At 43.1% G+C, this 22,812-nt stretch overlaps 1 protein-coding gene across 22 annotated transcripts in view; it reads right to left on the bottom strand.

Annotated features, from left to right (window-relative positions):
• The window catches only part of LOC132362582 (protocadherin gamma-C4), a 189,315-nt gene that overhangs the window by 19,758 nt on the left and 146,745 nt on the right, over nucleotides 1-22,812 (bottom strand). The window contains exon 1 of one of the 22 annotated variants that reach the window (XM_059917295.1): nucleotides 9,216-11,796. The exons of 19 other annotated variants lie outside the window; for them this stretch is intronic. In XM_059917295.1, coding sequence (XP_059773278.1) covers nucleotides 9,216-11,648 — 2,433 coding nt within the window. In that variant the 5' untranslated portion in view covers nucleotides 11,649-11,796. Of the gene's footprint in view, nucleotides 1-860; nucleotides 3,303-9,215; nucleotides 11,797-22,812 lie in introns of those variants that run through there. 2 more of the 22 variants (XM_059917322.1, XM_059917293.1) reach the window with 2 other exon arrangements.

Genomic DNA, 22,812 nt, shown 5'->3' with positions numbered 1-22,812 from the left:
TGAGCTATGGAATGGGCATCACAGCTTGTGGTAGGGGGAACATTTCTAGGACTGATCCAGGTCACCAAAGCAAGGTGACTAGAGTCTAGGCATGGCCTCTAGGCTTTATGGTTTCATCAATTCAGAAGAAACTACTTAAAGACTCCCATAGTGGCTGTCTCTATGAATTCCTCAGCAGTAAAACAGGTTTTGATATTTAGTGATTTCACTTACTGCCTTTTCCTCCCAAAGGGGTAATGTTCCCCTGCCCCAATCTACTGAGTCTAGCTCAAATCCCAGTGGGGACTTGATTGGGAGTCCTGAAGACCTGGACAAAAAGATCCCTGCTTCCACCTTGATGCCTCTCTACTCCCTTGGCTCTTTCTTCTTTTTGCTCTCTGCTATGTTTCAAGCAGAGAGTCCCTTTCACCGTGGATTAGGGAGTAGATGATACTGTGGGGCAAAGATATTAGCTCCCCTTAACCTAGAGTTAAGGTGTTCCAGACCCTGGCCCCCTCATTTAGGAAGAGTAGAGAAAGCAGCCACCTGGGTTTAGGTGCACCTTGTGCACAAGAGTCTTCCATATGATCCACATTCCAGTAGTGTGTTTCCACAATACCCTGGGGCTCTTGATCACTTACTTTCAATTCTTACTCTCAGATAAGGGCATAACCCACCTCAAGTACTAATCCATGAAAACTCCCTGGTTAATTCACAAAACACTTCTAAAGCATAGCATCTACCACATAGTTACCACTCACAGAAGTGGTGACATCACTACAGGCTCTTGCAGAGAGACCAGTACTCTCTGGGACATGGCCCAGCCACATGCCTGCCTCAGAATAACCCTCAAGCATTGGCTGAGCCTGCAAAGGTCTCACCTCTAGCCCATAGAGAAGATCAGAGGGTGGGCAACTTGGGCGAACAGGTTCCCCTGCCATAGGTGCAGTGGGTGACTTCACCATCATGAAGCTATCGCTCCGAGTGGGTGCAGAAGCCAAGGGTGTACAGCCATGAGAGTGGCCGCCCACATCAACAAACTTGATAGGATCATCTGACCCTAGCTGGATTCGGAGGATCCCATTGGAAGGAGGAAGCCCCTCTCTCCTTCGAGATCGGGTGAGACAGGCACAGGTGCCAGCAGGAAAGCAGGTCACTCCACAGGCAGCCCCACGCAGGCACTTCGAGATTAGTGCCACGAATGAGCCAAAGGAGACAAAGCAAATTGCCACTAGAGATACAGCCAAGTACAGGGTCAAGCGGGATTCTCCTTCCCTTGGAGCTGAAGATTCTCGAAGATCAGGGACAACTGGATGAGTGTCTTCTTCCAAGGACACCAGGAGAGTAACGGAGGTAGAGAGTGGTGGGCTACCACTATCCTTTACCACAATGACCAGCTTCTGCGGCGGGAGATCAGCTGGGATGGGAACAGCCGTCCGCACCTCCCCAGCATAGCGGGAGACTGCAAACAGGCTGGGATCTGGGGCCTCCAGGAGCTGATATGAAACCCAAGCATTGTAACCCGAATCCAAGTCCACAGCGGTCACCTTTGTAACTAGGTGCCCAGCACCAACTGATGGAGGCAGTGCTTGTGGACATAAGGAACCAGGTCGGGCTCTAGGGCGGAGCACAGCTGGCGCATTGTCATTGAGGTCCAGTACAAATAGACGAACTGTCACGGTGCTACTAAGGGGTGGGTTGCCCCGATCCCGGGCCTGCACCTCAAACTGCAGTGTCTGTGTTTGCTCATAGTCAAAGGATCGAGTAGCATGAACAGCTCCCGTCTGGGGGTTCAGAGAGATGAAGGAGGAAGCTGACACATCTCGATTTCTGGGCTCTAGGAGAGAGTAGGAGATAAGTGCATTCAAGCCAGAGTCTGGATCAGAGGCTGCAAGGGAGCAAAGCAGGTCCCCTGGGCGATTGTTCTCTGGAACAAATACTTCATGTGACCTCTGAAAGAAAGAGGGTGGGTTATCATTCACATCTGAAATATTGAGGAAAATGGTCCTGTGGGTACTCAGAGGAGGGCTCCCAGCATCAGAAGCAGTGACCATGATATCATAGCTGGATTTGGCCTCTCGGTCCAAGGGCCCAGCAGTCACCAGGGAGAACTGGTTCCTGAAGGCGGACTTGAGGGCAAAGGGCAAATGGTCAGGAATACGGAGGCTCACATCTCCATTTGAACCTGAGTCGGGGTCCTGCACACTGATGAGCGCCACCACAGTGCCAGGTTCTGCGCTCTCAGGGAGAGTCCCAAGCTCTGAGGTCACTGTGATGTGGGGGGCATTGTCATTTACATCCAGGAGATCCACCCGAAGGCTGCAATGTTGCTCCATGGCTGGAGAACCCCCATCTCGAGCCCGAACATCAAATTCATAGTAATTCTCGCTCTCAAAGTCTAGGGGCCCCTGAAGGGTAAGCTTTCCATTAGCGGGGTGCAGGCTAAAGAGATTTCTCACACGATCAGGGGTGTGACCACTGAAAGAAAAGGTGACGTTACCGCTGGGACCCAGGTCTGGGTCAGAGGCATTGAGCTGGATGAGCAGCACGCCGGCTGGCGCGCTCTCCAAAACGCTAATCCTGTAGCTGGATTGCTGGAAGGCGGGGGCGTTGTCATTCACGTCCAGCACCGACACCCGGAGCTCCGCTGTGCCAGATCTCGGGGGGTTCCCTCCATCCACAGCAGTCAGCACTAGGCGGTAGTCTGATTGCTTTTCCCGATCCAAAGGCTTCTCCAGGAGCAGCTCTGGGACCAGGCTGCCGTCGCTGCGCTTCTTGACATCCAGTGCAAAGTGTTCATTGGAGCTTAGTCTATAGCTGCTGATGGAGTTGCTCCCCACATCTGCATCCTGAGCCTTTTCCAAGGGGAAACGCTGTCCTGGAGGAGCTGCCTCCCCAATTTCCAAGTCCAGCTGCTGCCGAGGAAATCGGGGGGCGTGATCATTCACATCCACGATTTCTACCTCTGCTCGGTACATTTCCAAAGGCCCTTCTGTTACAAACTCCAGGGGCACGATGCAGCTGGCACTGAGCCCACACAGTGCCTCTCGATCGATTGGATTCTTGATGAGCAGGGCACCGCTGTCCAAATCCACACGGAAGTGTCTTTGGTTCACCTCTCCAGCGACCTGCAGCCTGCGAGCTGCCAAGCTCTCTGCATCCAGCAGGAAATCTTGGGCGACATTCCCTACAAAAGTCCCTTCCTGTGACTCCTCTGGGACCGGGTATCGGATCTGCCCACAAACGTAACCCAGGTGGCAAAAAAGGAACAAAAGGGTAGTCCCCCGGCAGATTTCTACCCAGCTTCTCACCTTGCGGAGCATTGCTGCCGCCCACTAGTTCTCTATCTGGTCCTGAGAAGCCGAAGAAGCCGACCCGCCCCGAACGGCCACAGCAGCTGGAGACACCTATCTCCCTTTCCCCGCGCCAGCTCTGGCGCGGCTGGGCCGGCGCCGCAAGGGTTACGCGCCGTTTTTTTTGCTGGTGGCGGGGTAGATTTGTCTGCCTTCCTCCACCGGATTGGCAGACAGCGGCTCCTGGGCTCAGCCAATAGGCTAAGCAGAGAACGTCCCAATAGCAGCCGGGTAAATGCGTCGCAGCATTGGAAAAAGGAAAGAAAAAACAAAAAACAAAAAACAACCCACCTATCTTTTTGCCTTCCTCCTGTTCAACAGCATTTTTTTTCCCACGGGTTATTACCTCTATGGAGAGGCAGACAACATACACGTTTTTTTTTTTTTTTTCTAACACACCAATCCCCAGCCCACACCACCCCGCCCCTTTTCGGTGGGGAAAACAGCGACAGCCTGAGCCCTAGCAACCTGCAGCCCAGAGAGTGAGTAGCCATTTGAGACTGGTCACTTTGTTCAAGCCAATGTTGTCATCCACCAATATTCTAAATGAGTAGCTTCTGCCTCAGTCTGATTGTATTAGAGCAACAGCTAATTAGAAGCACTGCCTTATACTAAAAACTCTGCCCCTCTGCAGATTATTCAGAAATATATCCATCTCTTTGCAGAAAAGGCTTACACATTAAGGCAGCCTATTAAATTTATGCAGTACACATTTTTTTTTGTAACAGAAGGCGCAGCAGAAACCAAAACTCTCTTATTCAGATACCCACTGGTGGTACACTAAATTGCCATTCATCGATTTCAAGGACAGTATGGAAGGAGGTAAAGGAGGGGGGAGGAAGCCAGGAGACAGAGATGTTCCAAATCAGTAAAGAATCAGTTTGTCTGGGAGACGCTAAGGACTACATCTCACTACCTGGCAGAATGCTAATGTTCACAGATTTAATAGCTTCCCTGAATGATTGAGATCTGCTACCAACAGCACAGTGCCTACAAATCTCCTTTATTTGACACCACTGTATGCTTGATATGTTGTTAATTACCAACAGTGACTGTTTCAAAAGAGCAAGTTTTTCACTTAGCCCTAGGGGGCCTTTTGGCAAGGGAGACTTGATCTCATCCCACCCCTACCCTGATCCAGACCCTCCCTGGAGCCTGGCTACCACCTTGCACAAATGCAGAAACACCGTTCAATTCACACTGTAGTTACCTGCAAACTGTAATCCAAGTCGCAAACACACCAGAGCACAAAGAGAAAAATCCAGCCTGATTTGGACATGAGATTTTTTAAATTCATCTGAATCCTCACCTAGGCTGCCAAAACCAGTGGCAAAACCTGAGGTTATCCTCCCCAGGCATTTTCCCAAGCCCTTGATCCTCAAGAATATCCTTTTGATGGTGAGGCCAGCAACCAACACTCTGGTCTCAAAGGGAGGTATCTGCTTTCTGTGTTCTTTTACTCCCAAACACCTAAAGCTCCTCCCATGGGAATGACGGAGATGTCAATCAATCTGACCTATCAGGTGGTTATGCCAGGATTCACCATCTCAGTGGAATGACACCATTAGCCACCCAAGCTGGGTCAGTCACAATGGAGAGGAGTAAGGACGGTCATCCTTGACTCATTCCTCTCCCTCATTCCCTTTATCATGTCAATGAATGAGTGCTGATAATTTCACTATAGTTACCTCCATCTATACTGTCACTGTGCTGGTTCAAGCATGTATCAATCCTCTCAAATACTATAATAGCCTTCTAATTTTTTTTTTTTTTTTTGTCTACAGTCCCAATATCCCCAATCCATTTCATTTGTGGCTGCCAGAATAATCTCTCCAAAACAAACAAAAAACCCTGATGACATCACATTTATGTCAGTTCAAAATTCTGCAATGACTATCATGGATATAGAATAAAATAAAAACTCCTTGGCATGGCGTAAAGGTAACTCAAGACTTAACTCCTGCCTACTTGCTTCACTTTATCTCCTGCAAAGATTGTTTTACAAACACACTTTAAGGTTCAGCAATAATGAAAAATCATAATCCTTCTGCATGGAATCTCCTACAAGGGTCCCTCTCTACCCCCTTTTCCCCTTTATTATTTGACAAACTACTACTCAACCTTTTGTTCTCATATGAAGTATCGTCACCTCTATGAAGTCTCCCTGATTTCCCCAGGCTTAGGTGTTTCTTTTCCTTTGCTCCCATTGCTTCTTGTATTATACAGATCTCCATTATCGTTTTTGTGGGTGTGTGTGCGTGTCTGTCTCCTACAGTACCCTGCGTACCATAGCGGCAGGAACTGTGTCTTTTTATCTTTTAAAGTGTCTGGTACATAGGGATGTTCAATAAATGGTAAAATGATAATATCACTATTATTAGTTCAACAAATATCTACTGAATACTTGTACTTTATATGAGTACTTTATACTGAGTATACATTTTATATGCATTACTTTTCACTCTTACACAATTTTGGAAGATTTTATAGATGAGAACACTGAAGATCAGAAAGGTTAGGAGACTTGTGTAAAGCTCAACTAGTAACTGCAGTACTAGGATCTCCCCACTGCCACCTCTGGTCTTTCTAGAAAGAAATAAAGCCTCTTTCTATAACATCATTTTTTTAAATGTATTTATTTTTTATTTATTTTATTTTTGGCTGCATTGGGTCTTCGTTGCTGCGCAAGGGCTTTCTCTAGTTGCGGCGAGCGGGGGGCTACTCTTCATTGCGGTGTTCGGGCTTCTCATCGCGGTGGCTTCTCTTGTTGCAGAGCACGGGCTCTAGGCACACTGGCTTCGGCAGTTGTGGCACGTGGGCTCTAGAGTGTAGGCTCAGTAGTTGTGGCTCACGGGCTTAGTTGCTCCACGGCACGTGGGATCTTCCTGGACCAGGGCTTGAACTCGTGTCCCCTGCATTGGCAGGCGGATTCTTAACCACTGCGCCACAAGAGGGAAGCCCCACTTTCTATAACATCTTAAATCATTTTTCTACCAGTTTGTCATCCCTGTAACCATAAACTGGTCCTTTACTAATGCCTTTAATATCAAAGAACTAGACCTCTTATAGGTCTCAATTCCTTTTATTTGCAAGTTCACAGCAAAACAAACAGGCATACAATCTATATTACTAGAACTGGAAGATCATAAAGCCTGAATCCTACACATCTTAGACTTGACCTTTTTATGCCAGGTATGTGATTCTCCCCTCTCTAGATTTTTAAAACACCTTTATTGAGCTATATAAATAATATATAATTATTTATATATAAATAATTATATATTATTATATATAATTCATCCATTACACATGATTCATCCCTTTAAAATGTACAATTCAATGGTTTTTAGTATATTCACATATACTAAAATGATGCAACCATCACCATAGTATAGTTATAGAAAAAAATTTTCATTCCCAAAAGAAACCCCATACCCATTGTCTAGCTCTAGATTTTTAAAGAAATAGTTGCCCAGGTGCCAGTCGTTGAGGAAGATTTTTTCTTCAGATGACTGAAATATCTTATGTCTTCCTTACAATGCTCTCCTAGAGCTATTCTATATGATATTTTAAGGTTGGGAAATAACATCACAGAATTTTTTAAAGTTCAGTTTGGCCCAATAAGGCTGGCTGCTGGTTCTGTGAACACCAGAATAACATTTTGCTTCAAAAACATGCTAATTGATAGACTGGCAGGTCCCAGGGCAATGCTTTGCAAATTCGTCTTCACATTGAAATCACTTGGGGGCCTTCAAAAAATACTGATGCCTGGGACTTCCCTGGTGGTGCAGTGGTTAAGAATCCGCCTGCCAATGCAGGGGATATGGGTTCGAGCCCTGGTCCGGGAAGATCCCACATGCCGCGGAGCAACTAAGCCCGTGCGCCACAACTACTGAGCCTGCCTGCCACAACTACTGAAGCCCACGCGCCTAGAGCCCGTGCTCTGCAACATGAGAAGCCACCGCTATGAGAAGCCTGCGCACCGCAACGAAGAGTAGCCCCCGCTCGCCGCAACTAGAGAAAGCCCGTGAGCAGCAACGAAGACCTAACGCAGCCAAAAATAAATAAATTAAAAAAAAAAATACTGATGCCTGTGTCCCATCTCAAGAGATTATGCTTTAATCCATCTAGGATGTGGCCTGGGCTTCAGAATTTTTAAAAGTTCCCTAGGTAATTCTGGTGTGCAACCAAGTTTGAGAACATTGTCCGTGGGAAAATGCCAGTTGTTTTCCAATCTGACCAGAAAAGCAGCAGCTGCTTCTCTCTGGCTTTCATCCTTCCTTAGCCTTTCCATCTATGCCTCTACTTTGTCATCTTTGACTGTCTCCAGGTTTGTCCATTTCTAAAGTGTGTTTAATTAAGATTTGGAGTGGGTTAAGAACTAATAAAAAAATATTAGGGCTTCCCTGGTGGCGCAGTGGTTGAGAGTCTGCCTGCCAATGCAGGGGACACGGGTTCAAGCCCTGGTCTGGGAAGATCCCCCATGCCGTGGAGCGACTGGGCCCATGAGCCACAATTACTGAGCCTGCATGTCTGGAGCCTGTGCTCCGCAACAGGAGAGGCCCATGCACCGCGATGAAGAGTGGCCCCCGCTTGCCACAACTAGAGAAAGCCCTTGCACAGAAACGAAGACCCAACACAGCCATAAATAAATAAATAAATAAATTAAATTTAAAAAAAATATTAGTCATAGCTAAGAATTTTTTAACACCTTTGATACACTAGGCACTGTGCATATATTATATCATGCACTAATGTTATAAAACCCTTGTTACTCCCTTTTTGCATATGAAAAAGGGTCTAGAAAAGAGAACTTGGCCATGGACTCATAGATGGTAAGTGTCTAACTGCCAAACCCAAGGCTTGATAGCAATAATACACTTATTAGTAACAAAGTAACAGTTGTTCTCCCACAAATGGAAGTGTGTTTAATTTCACTCCAAAACAAAGACCTGCACACCATACTGAATAAATGAAAGCTTTATCTTTTTCTCAGGATATGAATTTACCTACCTTTCACACTATGTGTATACCCAAGAAAAATGACGAAAGGATAGGAAAGAACACTTTGGGCAAGAAGAATTTTCATTTTGTACTTTATGTTCTTCTGGATTGTCTGGATCTGTCTTCAAAATAAATGATTACTTTTACTTTTATAATGAATGGTGGTTACCTTTGGATTTGGGGAATATAATTAGTTTCAATTTTTTTCTTATACTTTTACATATTTTCCAAATTTTCTATAATGCACATGTATTACTATCATAACATAAAAATTTTTTGAGTGTAATGTCCACATAATTTCCAGCACTGTGCTTGAAATAAAATTTAAAGGACCCTAGAATTTTATTTCTTTCATAGAAAGTCATCTGAGAATGAGGTACAGGATCTGTGTAGTCAAAGGAAAATTATCAGCAAACCATTAGCTTTAATGCAGATGTGGCAATCATTTGAAAGATGGACAAATGAGGTAGTTTTTATATTCCTAGCAGCTGCCACTGGTTACAGGTATTCATCAGCTTGTACTCAATGCAAATGACACCAAGCTAAGCTCTGAGTGCTGAGATGGTGAGTTATAGCTTAATGGCCCTTTAGCAGGATTGGTTAGTTGCTATGGCAAGTGAGTGCTGAGCGTGTGATTTGTGTCCACAGATAAGTCAATTAACTCCATACTGTGTGGGATCACAAACCACACTCTAGCTGGGCCATCCCCCTCCCCCAAAGGCACGACGTTTGATCTGGGAAAGGCCAAGTGAAAATGTGGATGCATCATTAGGAAAACATCTTGATCACTGAAAATAAAGGCGGCTACATACTTTCCTGAAACTGATGCAGGAATCGAAAAGCATTAATATCATTCCAGGATGACTTGCTAACCCTTACCTGTCCGGGAGGGGAGCTCTCTGCACCCAAGACTTGCCTATAGAACACTGGATCGAGGCTCCGCAGAGTGTTCTGGCGGCTGGCCAGTGGGCTGGCAGCACCTGGTTTCTTCAGCAGCGGGTCGCTGCGTCTCGAGTCAGTGGTGAGGTACACCTGATGGTAAAGGTGTGGAGGCATCAGGCCTCCCCGCACGGCGTCCGCGTGCAGAGAAGGCCCTGGTGTTCGGTACAGGGAGCTCACAGGGGCTCGGTATAGGTCCCTGGACTGCTTCCATTTGTAAACTTTGAATACGATCACTCCCAATACTGTGACTGCGAACCCCACGGAGACCAGGATTAAAGAGAGAAGTAGATAAAAGGTGAGATTTTTATTCTGCTCCCTGGGGGCAGAGCCGGAGGGGAACTCAGCTCGGGCTTCAGGAGATTCCTCGATTACTGACACTGTCAGGGTCGCGGTGGTGGACAGCGATGGCTCCCCATTGTCTTTGATCAAGACCGTGAGAGTCTGCCTGGGCGAATCTGTATCCTGGACTGGGCGGGCAGTGCTGACTTGACCCGTGTGAAGTCCCACAGCAAAAAGGCTCTGGTTGGGGGCTCCCAAGAGGCTGTAGGAGAGCCAGGCGTTGTGCCCTGCATCCGGGTCCCAGCCTACCACACGCGTGACCACGTGGCCTGCCGAGGTACCTCGAGGCAGCATCTCCACCGAGCTCTGGCCAGGCCGGGGGTATAGGACCTGGGGGGCATTGTCATTGCGATCAGTGACAAATATGTTCACGCTGATGTTGGTGTACAGGACAGGAGTGCCCCCATCGCTGATATGAGCTGTTAATTCGAACTCCCGCCGATCCTCATGGTCCAGGGGCACTAAGGATGATATGACGCCACTGTCATGATTTATCGTGAAATAGCGACCCACTAGCCCTATTTCAGCTCCTTGCTCCAAGAGAAAGAAGGAAAGGCGAGCATTCTGCGGGGCGTCAGGGTCCCAGACACTTAGGTTTAGTATTGGAACACCGGGGAGGTTATTTTCCTCAACGTAAACATCGTAGGAAGACTGGGAAGATTGTGGAGGGTTGTCGTTGATGTCGGACACTTGCACCTGCACTGTCGTGAGGGCTGACAGGGAGGGGGTTCCCGCGTCTCGAGCCGTGATGCTGAGGTTGTATTCTGGCACAGTCTCCCGATCCAGGGCTGCGCTAGTTTTCAAAGTAAAGTAATTCTTGAGGGAAGATGTAAGGCTAAAAGGGAGACCTGGTGGAACCTCGCAAGTCACCAGCCCGTTCTCCCCAGCATCCAGATCGGTCACACTGAGCAAAGCAATGACAGTTCCTAGGGGTGCATCCTCGGGGACTGGGCTGTACACGGAGGTGACTGTGATCTCCGGGGCATTGTCATTTACATCCACAACCTCTACCAAAACTTTACAATGTGCTCCCTCAGGATTGGCGCCCTTGTCTTTGGCCTGTATGTAAATCTCATGGAGTTTGGCGTCTTCGAAGTCCAGTCGACCCTTGACTGTCAGCACCCCAGTTACAAGGTCTAAGGAGAATAGTTCCCGCACGCCGGCGCGGTTGTGGCTGCCGAAGGAGTAAATGATTTCGCCGTTGGGGCCTTCATCCAGATCCGTTGCACGGACTTGCACGACGCGAGTGCCGGGGGGTGCATCCTCCAGGACGCGCGCCCGGTACAAGGACTGGTTGAAGGTGGGCGCATTGTCATTTGCGTCCAGCACGACGATTCGAATAGGAAGGCTGGCCGAGCGAGCCGGAGTTCCTCCGTCCAACGCTGTCAGCACCAGCTGGAGATCTGGTTCTCGCTCCCGGTCCAGGGCGCGCTCCAGCACCAGCTCCGCGTACTTGGTGCTGTCTTCCCGCGTCTGCACGCGAAGCGCAAAGTACTCATTTCGGCTCAGCTCATAGGTTTGTAAAGAGTTGCTTCCCACATCTGGATCGTGCGCGCTCTCGAGAGGAAAGCGCGTCCCCGGCGCCACAGCCTCGCTAATCTCCAATTTCATTTCGCGGGTAGGAAAAGAGGGATTGTTGTCGTTGATATCCTGGATCACCACTTCCGCGCTGAACAGCTCTAGCGGCCTCTCCACTACCAACTCCAGAGTTATGGTGCAGGAGGGCAGCGTCCCACATAGCTCCTCTCGATCCAGGCGGTCGTTCACGAACATCTCTCCCGTCTCCCAGTTCACCTCAAAGAATCTTCGGCTAGCTCCGGACACCACCCGGAGCCTGCGGGCTGACAGGCTGCCGAGATCCAAGCCAAGGTCCCTAACCACGTTTCCCACCGCGAAACCCTTCTCTCTTTCCTCCAGGATCTCATAGCGAATGACGGCGGCGGAAGCCTTATGCAAGGCACCAAGAAGAAGCAAAACTCCCACCACTCTCCCAGTGCTTACCAGTCCACCTCTCCAGGCCTCTGGGACCATCTCACTCAAAGGCAGTTCCTCTTAGCGGGGTCCAGACCGGCCCGGCTTCTTTCCTGAGAAACTTTCAGCGGGTTAACGCTCGGGCGCTGGGCTCCGAGTCGGACATGGCTTTCTAGATGCCGTTGATTTGCTCGCCGGCTATTCAGTCTCTGCCTCATCCCGCGGCGCCGAGAGGGGACGGGCCGGGGCCAGATCTCCAGCTTCTTCATTGGCCGACAGCGGCACGCAGAGTCCCAGCCAATAACTGCACGAAAAATGCGCCAGCGCCCGGCTCTCTGAGCGGGACCAGCGCTAGCGCCAGGAACTTCTTTCCTTTGGCTTCCTTCCAGAGTTTACAGCCAGAGCTCCTTGGCAGTATCCGCGCATCGGAAACCCACCTTAGCTGCAAAGCTAACTGCAGGGTGATGGAGCTGGCCTTTCTGCAAGTCTTCAAGCCGAACTAAGGCCTATTAAACACTTCAACTGCTGTCTTTAATCCCAAGAAGGGGGTTCAAACCAAACCGAAAACCACACAACGTTATCTGGTTTGTTGGAGGACTAGGTTAAACTTACCTAGCTGGACCATATTGTGGCGAGGCATTTAGCATTTCTGTGGAGGTGTTGATAATTTCAGTTATATCTTTACCAAATGAGACTGTAGAACTGCGGGTCACTTCCTCAGTAGAGAAAATCTACAGGAGCTACCATCTGTTTGGTTTAACTTTGTTTTATGAAATTTAAAAGTACAATTCAGATTTCTTTTTAAATTGGATGTTGCTGCTTAGCTCTTATTTCTTAACAACCAGGGAGCAATGTGAAATTTTTCTATTCTGTTTGTCCCAACAAACATAACCTCAATCAGAGAGCATCTCTAAAGTTTCCCTTTACTTGATGAATTTGTTTCTCAAGATCATATGGCATACCACAAAAAGAAGTTGCATTGCTAAGAAAGAATAATACCCCTTCTTCACACCCCTCCCCCCCCCAAAAAAAACAGAAAAGAAAAAGAAAAAAGACCAGGTTTTATTTACTACCTGGGACCTTTATTAAATGATTGGGATATCAGAAATACAAAACCTTTAGCCACAGAATAAAGAGCCTGAAGTTTTCTGCATTTAGGATTGTAGTCAAACAAAATAGTAATGATTAGGATAATGAATAAGAGGGTCAGCTATGATATAAGTTAGAACTGAGTTGTACATCCTTAGACAAGAAACTACCCTCTAAGGGTTCCTGAGTTCCTATCTTATTAAATGAATAAGGCAGATAAAATCCTGGCACATAGTAAGTCTTAATTAATGATGCACATCACCCCATTAGATACTAGATGTAAAGAACCTCATACTATTTCTGTGCACTTATCTTGGACACCACTTTGGTTGCATATAGTCCTTTCTGAATTTTAACTGAACCTTGAGGAAGGGTGGTAGGCAGAGAGGTTAGATAGGTATATAGGAAGTAAGTATATATAGGATATTTATTGAAGAGATGAAAAGCCATATTTGACCTGTCTCTCTATGTCCTCAATACTTTCTCTGTTAAAACCTCCAGTTTTAGATACTCAAATTTGACAATTGTCCATACCACCAAGAAGGCTGATAGGTCTTAGAAGATTAGAATATAGAATTTAGAACATATATAGTAGCCCAGCCACTTGCTACTCAAAGTGTGAGCCAAGGACCAATGGCATGGGCATCACCTGGGAGCTGTTAGAAATGCAGAAATGCCCCACTCCAGACCTACTGAATCGGAATTTGCATTTTAACAAAAAGCCAGGGTGATTTGAATGTACATTAAAGTTGGAGAAGCACTGATCTAGTAGGTTTTTCAGACATACCCATTTATCAATCATTTTTTCCCTATTCACCATCACTTAATTGACATTCTGGTTTTCAAAAACTAGCTTTTAAAAGCTGAAGTAGTTTTCCCTTTAACAATAAGGTCCATAGTTTTCCTAAGACCTCTTCATAAGCCAGCAGAACCCTCCTTGGATCCATTGTTTAAAGTAGCAAGAGTGATCTTAAAATTTTAATTGAATCAGAAGATTCTCCAGCTCAAAACTTCTCAGTAGCGTCTCACTCACTACTCTTGAAATAAAATACCAAATCCTTTGCATAGTATCCAAGTTCTCAAGCCTTCCCCTTCTCTCAATATTTTATTACACTGCTTTCAGTGTGGTCATCAACCAAGCTCCTCATGCTTTTTTCTCCTAGGAAAACTTCTTTCCCTTCCTTCCCTTTGCTTTTGCTTATTTCTACAAATCTTTCAGGTCTCAGTTTAAATGTTGTTTCCTAATAGAGGTCTTCCTTAGGCCCCACTTATAACCAGGATCCTTTGTTATGCTCCCAGAGAGAACCCTATATTTTCCTTTATTGAACCTAGCACAATTTAAAATTTTATAATTATATTTTGTTTAAGCATAGTGCCTGCCTCTCCCACTAAAAAAATAAAGCTTCAAGAAGGCAGAGACCATGCCTGTTTTGATTACGACTTGCCTCCTCAGTGACTAGCACAGTAGGCACTTGATGCTTAATTTTTCCCAGCTTTATGGAAGTATGATTGACAAACAAAATTATATAAATTAAGGTGTACAACATGATGATTTAATATATGTATATATTGTGAGATGATCAACACAATATAGTTAACACATCCATCACCTCACCTAGTTACCATTTTTTAAGGTGTGTGGTAAGAACATTTAAGACCTACTCTCTTAAATTTCAAGTTACACTACAATATTGTTAACTATAGTCACCATGTTGTACATCGGATTCCAGAACTCATTCATTTTATAACTGAAAATCTGTACCCTTTGACCAACATCTCCCCATACTTAAGGCTTATTAATATAGCAATCTTTATGCTAATGGCATAGTAATCATTAAATGCAGTAAGGACTATATATATTCGTGTGTATCCATTTTCCCTAGGAGAAAGCATTTTCGGAAGATACAGTCAGTCTTTTAAGCTACCAGTGGCGCTAATGAAACTATTTCTTAACCTAATGATTTGAAAGAGAAAACACAGTTTGCCAAAGAGCCAAGCAAGGTGTGGTAATATAACTCACACTGGACATAAAACTTGCTGTCACCTATATCCAGGGGAAATGGAAGTACCAGTGTACAGGATCAATGGAATTTTCCAGTCTCTAATCTTCTTTCCCTCTCTGTTTTATAATTCCAAGAGAGTCTTAGATCAACAAGATGCAGCAAACAATTTTAAAATAGAAAGTGAATATATTATAGTGTTCAACAGTAAGGCCTTAGTGTCAAAAAGACTTGAGTTCCAATACTGGACATTATACTTAGTAGCTATGTAAACATGAAGCTTTTATTTTTAACTTTTATTTTCTTTATCTATAAAATGGGAATAATAATAATAGTACTCCTTGACATAATCACTGGTATCTCAATCTTTTATTTTAATCTTTTAACAGCTTTGTACTTACCATACAGCTCACTTGGACAATCAATGATTTTTAGCAATTTTATACAGTTACACAACCAATATCACAATCCAATTTTAGAATACTCCCATCAACTCCCAAAATCCTTCATGCCTGTCTGCAGTCAATCCTTGCTCTCACCCCCAGCTTCAGGTAGCCACTGATTGATTTTCTATATAGTTTTCCTTTTTCTAGAAATTTCACAAAAAAGGGAATTATAAAATGCATAGCCTTTTGGATGCTCAACATCACTAATTATTAGAGAAATGCAAATCAAAGCTGCAAATGAGGTACCACCTCACACCGGTCAGAACGGCCATCATTTAAAAGTCTACAAATAACGCATGCTGGAGAGGGTGTGGAGAAAAGGGAACCCTCCTACACTGTCGGTGGGAATGTAAGTTAGTGCAGCCACTATGGAAAACAGTTCAGAGGTTCCTCAGAAAACTAAAAATAGAATTACCATATGATCCAGTAATCCCACTCCTGGGTGTATATCTGGACAAAACTATAATTCAAAAAGATACATGCCCCCCTATATTCATAGCAGCACTATTCACAATAGCCAAGACATGGAAACAACCTAAATGTCCATTGACAGATGAATGGGTAAAGAAGATGTGGTACATATATACAATGGAATATTACACAGTATAAAAAAGAACAAAATAATGCCATTTGCAGCAACATGGATGCAACTAGAGATTATCAAACTAAGTTAGAAAAAGAAAGACAAATACCATATGATATTCCTTATATGTGGAATCTAAAAAAATGGCACAAATGAACTTATCTACAAAACAGAAGCAGACTCATAGACATAGAGAACAGACTTGTGGTTGCCAAGGGGTAGGGGGAGAGAGAGGGATGGACTGAGTTTGGGGTTGGTTGATGCAAACTACTACATATAGAAGGGATAAACAACAAGGTCCTACTGTATAGCACAGGGAACTATACCCAATCTCCTGGGATAAACCATAGTGGAAAAGAATATAAAAAAGAGTGTGTATGTGTGTAACTGAGTCACTCTGCTGCCACACTGTAAATCAACTATACTTCAATTTAAAAAAATTTAAAAATGCATAGCCTTTTGTATCTAGCTTCTTTCACTTAGCATGTCACACCCAACTCTTAACCACACCCTCAAAAATGTTCTGTCTCCAATGTTCCTCATCTAATAATGGACACTTCTAGTCTAGTCAAAAATTCTCAGGTCATCCTTAACATCTTTTTCTACATTCCAACATTTAATTCATTACCAGTTCATGTCAATACTTACTACCTTCAAAATAAACTTTGAGGGGCTTCCCTGGTGGCGCAGTGGTTGAGAATCTGCCTGCCAATGCAGGGGACACGGGTTCGGGCCCTGGTCTGGGAAGATCCCACATGCCGCGGAGCAACTAGGCCCCTGAGCCACAACTACTGAGCCTGCGCGTCTGGAGCCTGTGCTCTGCAACAAGAGAGGCCGCGATAGTGAGAGGCCCGTGCACCGCGATGAAGAGTGGCCCCCGCTTGCTGCAACTAGAGAAAGCCCTTGCACAGAAACGAAGACCCAACACAGCCAAAAATAAATAAATAAATTAAAAAAAAAAAAAGATCAGAGCTGACCAATCTGGAAAGCTGTAATCACTATGAAAAAAAATATATATATATACTTTGAATCTAACAATTACTTTCCCCTCTACCGCTACCACCTGAGACAAAGCCACCTTAAATACTGTCAGCTTCCTCTCTGGTCTTCTTACTTCCTTTTTTGCTTTCCCTAAACTCCATTTCACATGTGGAAACCTGAAGAATCTTTCAAAAATATATATTAAATTATATACTCTCCTTGCTAAACACAGTGCTTGGTACCAGGACTGGCTACATAATTTGCAGGACAAGCACAAAATGAAAACAGGGGGCTCCCTGTTAAAAAATTACTACAGTTTCAAGATGATGACAGCAGAGCATTAAACCAAATGCAGGGCCCTTCTAAGGTTGGGAACCAGTATGACTGCACAGTTCACATGCCCATGAAAATGGCCTTGCCTGGCACAGAGAAGCTCTCCATAAGTATTGCCTAATATTATTTTTTAAATATTAGGTAATTACCTAATATTATTTATTCTAAGAGGATTAATAATATCAGAAAATCTTATTCATGATACTATTAAATTAATGAATTCAAGGAAAAACATATGTATTATCCCCTAAAATCCTAAATATCATCTAGTAATCTTTGAATTCAATCTAATTTGCTGATTTGAGGAACATCCTAAGGTCAAATTAAGGGATAATTTAAGGAGAAATTATATAAAAACAGATAATCAATAGATCAACATGTATCACAATTCAGACAGGTGGGATATTCAAGGATTTGGTGGAAGCTGAATGGTTTAGCCTTAATATTTCTGTGAAGTTCATCTGAAGTTATTTATGTGAAAAAATATTTTGCATACTTTGATTTGAAAAGATGATCTATGAACCTTAAGAATAAGAAATTATTTCATTAAAATATTTTGGAACTATGATCAGTGGTTTAGAGGTCAAAGTTTAAGCAAAAAAAAAAAAAAAAAAAAAAAAAAAAGAGGTTTACCTCTCCCTTTCGTTTGAGTGATAATCTCTTCTAGTCTTGATCACATCAGTACTATTACTGTTTATTATACCACAAAGCTTAAATATGCCAGGAAACTACCCGCAAAAAATTGCTAAATTTGTCCATATGAAAATATCCCAAGAGACCTTAAGTCTCCTTAGAGAGATGAAATTTGTTTAATTTTTCCCCAGCATGCTATTATTTTGTTACCTAAATTATTATCAATTTTTTGAAACAGGTAGCCTTGTACGGCTGAGTTATATTTCTAAACGAAGTAATTGACTTCAATATATAATGATAACTTTGAGTGAGAAAGAAGTGTGACTTTCTGATCTTTAAAACCTTCTGGCAATATAGAAGTCTAGTACAAGATACAGATGCAATCTCAAATCACCGAGACAAGGATGAGGTTTTCAATAAACAGTACTGGGACAATTGGATAGCCACTTAGAAAAAAAAGATAAAATTAGTTCCATACCTCAGCACACACAAGAATAAAGTCCATATAGATCAGGGATCTAAATGTACAAACCAAAATACCATACAAGTACTAGAAGAAAACGGATGGATTTTTCTACAACCTGAGTGTGGGACAAGGCTTTCTAACTATGACTCAAAACCTAAGTGCAATATAGGAAAAGACTGATTCATTTGGTTACATAAAAATAAAGGGGGAAAACATTGCAGTGAAAAAATACCATAAACAAAGTTGAAGGCAAATGACAAGCTAGGAGAAAATATTTGCAACTTATATCTTGGACAAAGGGCTAATATCTCTAAACATATAAATAACTTTCTAAAAGACAAAATACTAAGAAAACTCTAGAAGATAGAAAATAGAATAATGAATATAAAACGTGAACAATTTTTAAAAAGATAAACTGGCTCTTAAACATACGAAAAGGTACTTAACTTCAACAGTAATGAGAGAAATTCTAATTAAAATGATTTTGAGATTTTAAAAACTGATCAGATTTGCAAAAATTAAAAAGCTTGACAACATATTCTATAGATTAGGCTATGGGAAAATAAACATTCTCATCTATTGGAATGCAAAATGGTACAATCTGTATATAGGGAAATAGTTATATCTAACAGAACTACATATGCACTTGCCCTATGACTTAGCAATCACACTTTTAGAAATTTACCCTAAATATACACCTCAAAAATTATGAAAATACATATATGGACCAGGTTATTCATTACAGCATTATTTGTAATTGCAAAAAGACTGAAAGCTACCTAAATAGAAAACTATAGTTGGTTGAATAGACTATGATACGTACACATACAATGGAGTTTTATGAAGCTACAAAGAAAGATCTTTGTAAAATGATATAGAATGATTTCCAGAATATATTGTTAGTGCAAAAAGCAAAGTGAAAACCTTTTCTTCTGACAATGTGGAACTAGCCATACCACTATAACAAATAGAAAATTGATGAAAATATGTAGAAAAATGCTTTTAGCCATTGGCTCAAAAGGAGTGCAAGACTGAGAGAAGGGAAGCAATGAGAGGAGCCCCAGGATCTCTGTTATTTTACCTGGAGGCAATTTTCAGAGAAAAAAAGATTGAAAAAAAAATGAACAGCATTTCAGCAACCTGTGGGAAAATATCAAGTGGTCTAACATAAGTGAAATTGGAGTTCTCTAATTTTGTATGTATGTGTGTGTGTGTGTGCATGTGATAAATAGTATTCGAATAAATATAGCCCCAAACTTCCTAAATGTAAAGAAAATTATAGACCCACAGAATCAAGAAGTTCAAGTATGCTACCCCAAGTAGGATTAAACACACCACAAAGAAAATGCACCATAAAGAAAACACACAATAAAGAAAAACACACCAAGGTCCATCATAATCAAATTTTTGAAAACCATTGATAAAGAGAAAAATTTAGAAGCAGTCAGAGGAAATACAGGAGAACAAACATAAGAAAGACTGCAGACTTTGCATCAAAAATAATGCAAGGCAGAAGAAAGAGGAAGAATATCTTTAAAGTGCTGAAAGAAAAAAATTGGTAACCTAGAATTCTATATCCACCAAAAGTACCTTTCAAAAATGAAAGTAAAATAAAGATTTTTTTTTTCAGACAAAACCTAGAAACAAAAACCTAGAAAATGTATAACCAGAAGATCTATACTACAAGAAACATTAAAGAACGCTCTTTAGTCAAAAGGAAAAGTGACACTGATGGAAACTTGGGCCTGTGTAAGGAATCAGTGACAGAAATGATAAAAATGTAGGTTGCATATTAAAGACTTTTCACGTTTAAATTTCTTTAAAAGATAAATGATTACCTAAAGCAAAAATAATAACAACATATTGTGGGGCTTAAAATACTACAGTAGTAAAATGTGTGGCAACAATGGCACTAAAAAACAAAGGAGGGGAAACGGAAGTATACTGTTAAAGTGGTGTAATATTACTCAAATTCTATTACATTTATGGTCATAAGTTAAAGATGCATAGTGTAAACCCCAGAACAAATACTTAAAAATCAAAGAGGATACTTAATAAACTAATATCAGAGGCAAAACAAAATACTAAACAATAATCTAGAAGAAGGCAGGAAATGGTAAAAGAAGAAATTAACAATGGATGGAGAGCACACATGGGCAGTGAACAGACTCCAATTGCTGCCCCCACCAAACCAGAAGCGTGCACGGGGCTGCTGCACCTACACACACCATATCAAGGGGATAACAGCCAGCACACACTGAGGAAAGAGGCAGCAAGCACCCAAACTAAAAGCAGACCCTTGATTCCGGACAAATTGGTGGAGGAGAACTTGAGCCCAATTCCTCTCACGAAAACACCAAAATCACAACTGCTGAACAACCATTGACGAAAAAGACTGGAACCAACCGAAAAAGATATTTTACATCCAAAGACAAAGAAGAAGCCACAACAAGATGTTAGGAGTAGCACTTTCATGATATAAAGAAATCCCATAGGGCGTTCCTTGGTGGCCTAGTGGTTAGGATTTGGTGCTTTCACTGCCATGGCCTGGTTTCAATCCCTGGTCAGGGAGGGAACTGATATCCTGCAAGCTGCATGGCATGGCAAAAAAAAAAAAAAAAAAAGGAAGAAGAAATCCCATGCCCACTGGGTAGGCAACTCACAAACTGGAAAAAAAATTATATCGCAGAGGATCACCCAGAGGAGTGAGAGTTCTGAGCCCCATGTCAGGCTCCCCAGTCTGAGGGTCTTGCATTGGGAGGAGGAGCCCCCAGAGCATTTGGCTTTTAAGGACAGTGGGGCTTGAGTGCAGGAGCTCCACAAGACTAGGGGAAATGAAGACTCCACTCTTGGAAGATGCACAAAGATTTCATGTGCACTGGGACCCAGCACAAAGCAATGACTCCATAGAAGCCTGAGCTAGACCTACCTGCAGGTCTTGGAAGGTCTTCTGGGGAGGTGGAGTTGGCTGTGGCTCACTGTAGGAGTAAGGACACTGGTGGCGGAGGCCCCAGGGAATATTGATTGGCATGACCTCTCCTGGAGGTCATCATTTTGGCACTGAGACCTGGCCAACAGCCTGCAGGCTCCAGTGCTGGGACCCCTCAGGCCAAACAACTAGTGATGGGGAACACAGCCCCATCCATCAGCAGTCAGGCTGCCTAAAGTTGTACTGAGCTCACAGTCACCGCTAAACACACCCCTTGACATGGCCCTCCCCATCAGAGGGACAAGACCCAACTCCACCCACCAGTGGGCAGGCACCAGTCCCTCCCACACGGAAGCCTGCACAAGCACATGGACCACCCTCACCCACCAGGAGGCAGACACCAGAAGCAAGAAGAACTACAATCCTGCAGCCTGTGGAAAGGAGACCACAACCACAGAAAGTTAGACAAAATGAGACGGCAGAGAAATACGTTCCAGACGAAGGAACAAGATAAAAACCCAGAAGAACAACTAAGTGAAGTGGAGATAGGCAACCTACCTGAAAAAGAATTCAGAGATGACAGTAAAGATGATCCAAGATCTCAGAAAAAGAATGCAGGCACAGACCAAGAAGATACAAGAAATGTTTAACAGAGAGCTAGAAGATCTAAAGAACAAGCAAACAGAGATGAACAATACAATAACTGAAATGAAAAATACACTAGAAGGAATCAATAGCAGAATAAATGATGCAGATGAGCGAAAAAGTGACCTGCAAGACAGATGGGGGGAAATCACTGCTGTGGAACAGAATAAAGAAAACACAATGAAAAGAAAGGAGAACAGTCTCAGAGACCTCTGGGATAACGTTAAATGCACTAACATTCGCATTATAGGGGTCCCAGAAGGAGAAGAGACAGAGAAAGGGCCCAAGAAAATATTTGAAGAGATTATAGCTGAAAACTTCCCTGACATGGGAAAGGAAACATTCACTCAAGTCCAGGAAGTGCAGAGAGTCCTATACAGCATAAACCCAAGGAGGAACACGCAGAGACACATATTAATCAAACTCACAAAAATTAAAGACAAAGAGAAAATAATAAAAGCAACGAGCATAAAGCAACAAATAACATACAAGGGAACCCCCATAAATTTATCAGCTGATTTTTCAGCAGAAACTCTGCAGGCCAGAAGGGGGTGGCATGATACATTTAAAGTGAGGAAAGGGGAAAACCTACAACGAAGATTACTCTACCCAGCAAGGATCTTATTCAGATTTGACAGAAAAATCAAAATCTTTACAGACAAGCAAAAGCTAAGAGAATTCAGCACCAACAAACCAGCTTTACAACAAATGCTAAAGGGACTTCTCTAGGTGGAAAAGAAAAGGCCACAAATAGAAACAAGAAAATTACAAATGGGAAAGCTCACTGGTAAATGCAAGCATACAGTAAATGAAGGAAATCATCCACACACAAATATGCTATCAAAACCAGCAATTGTGAGAAAAGGAGAGTACAAATGCAGGATATTGGAAATGCATTTGAAATTAAAAGACAAGCAACTTAAAACAATCCTGTGTATATATATGTGTGTGTGTGTGTGTGTGTGTGTGTGTGTATATATATATATATATATATATATATATATATATATATATATATATATAGACTGCTATCTCAACCTCATGGATACATGTACACCAAAGTTCACTGCAGCACTATTTACAATAGCCAGGACATGGAACCAACCTAAATGTCCATTG

Source organism: Balaenoptera ricei, chromosome 3, assembly GCF_028023285.1.
Source record: "Balaenoptera ricei isolate mBalRic1 chromosome 3, mBalRic1.hap2, whole genome shotgun sequence".
NCBI lineage: Eukaryota > Metazoa > Chordata > Mammalia > Artiodactyla > Balaenopteridae > Balaenoptera > Balaenoptera ricei.
This window is presented reverse-complemented; position numbering and strand designations above follow the sequence as displayed.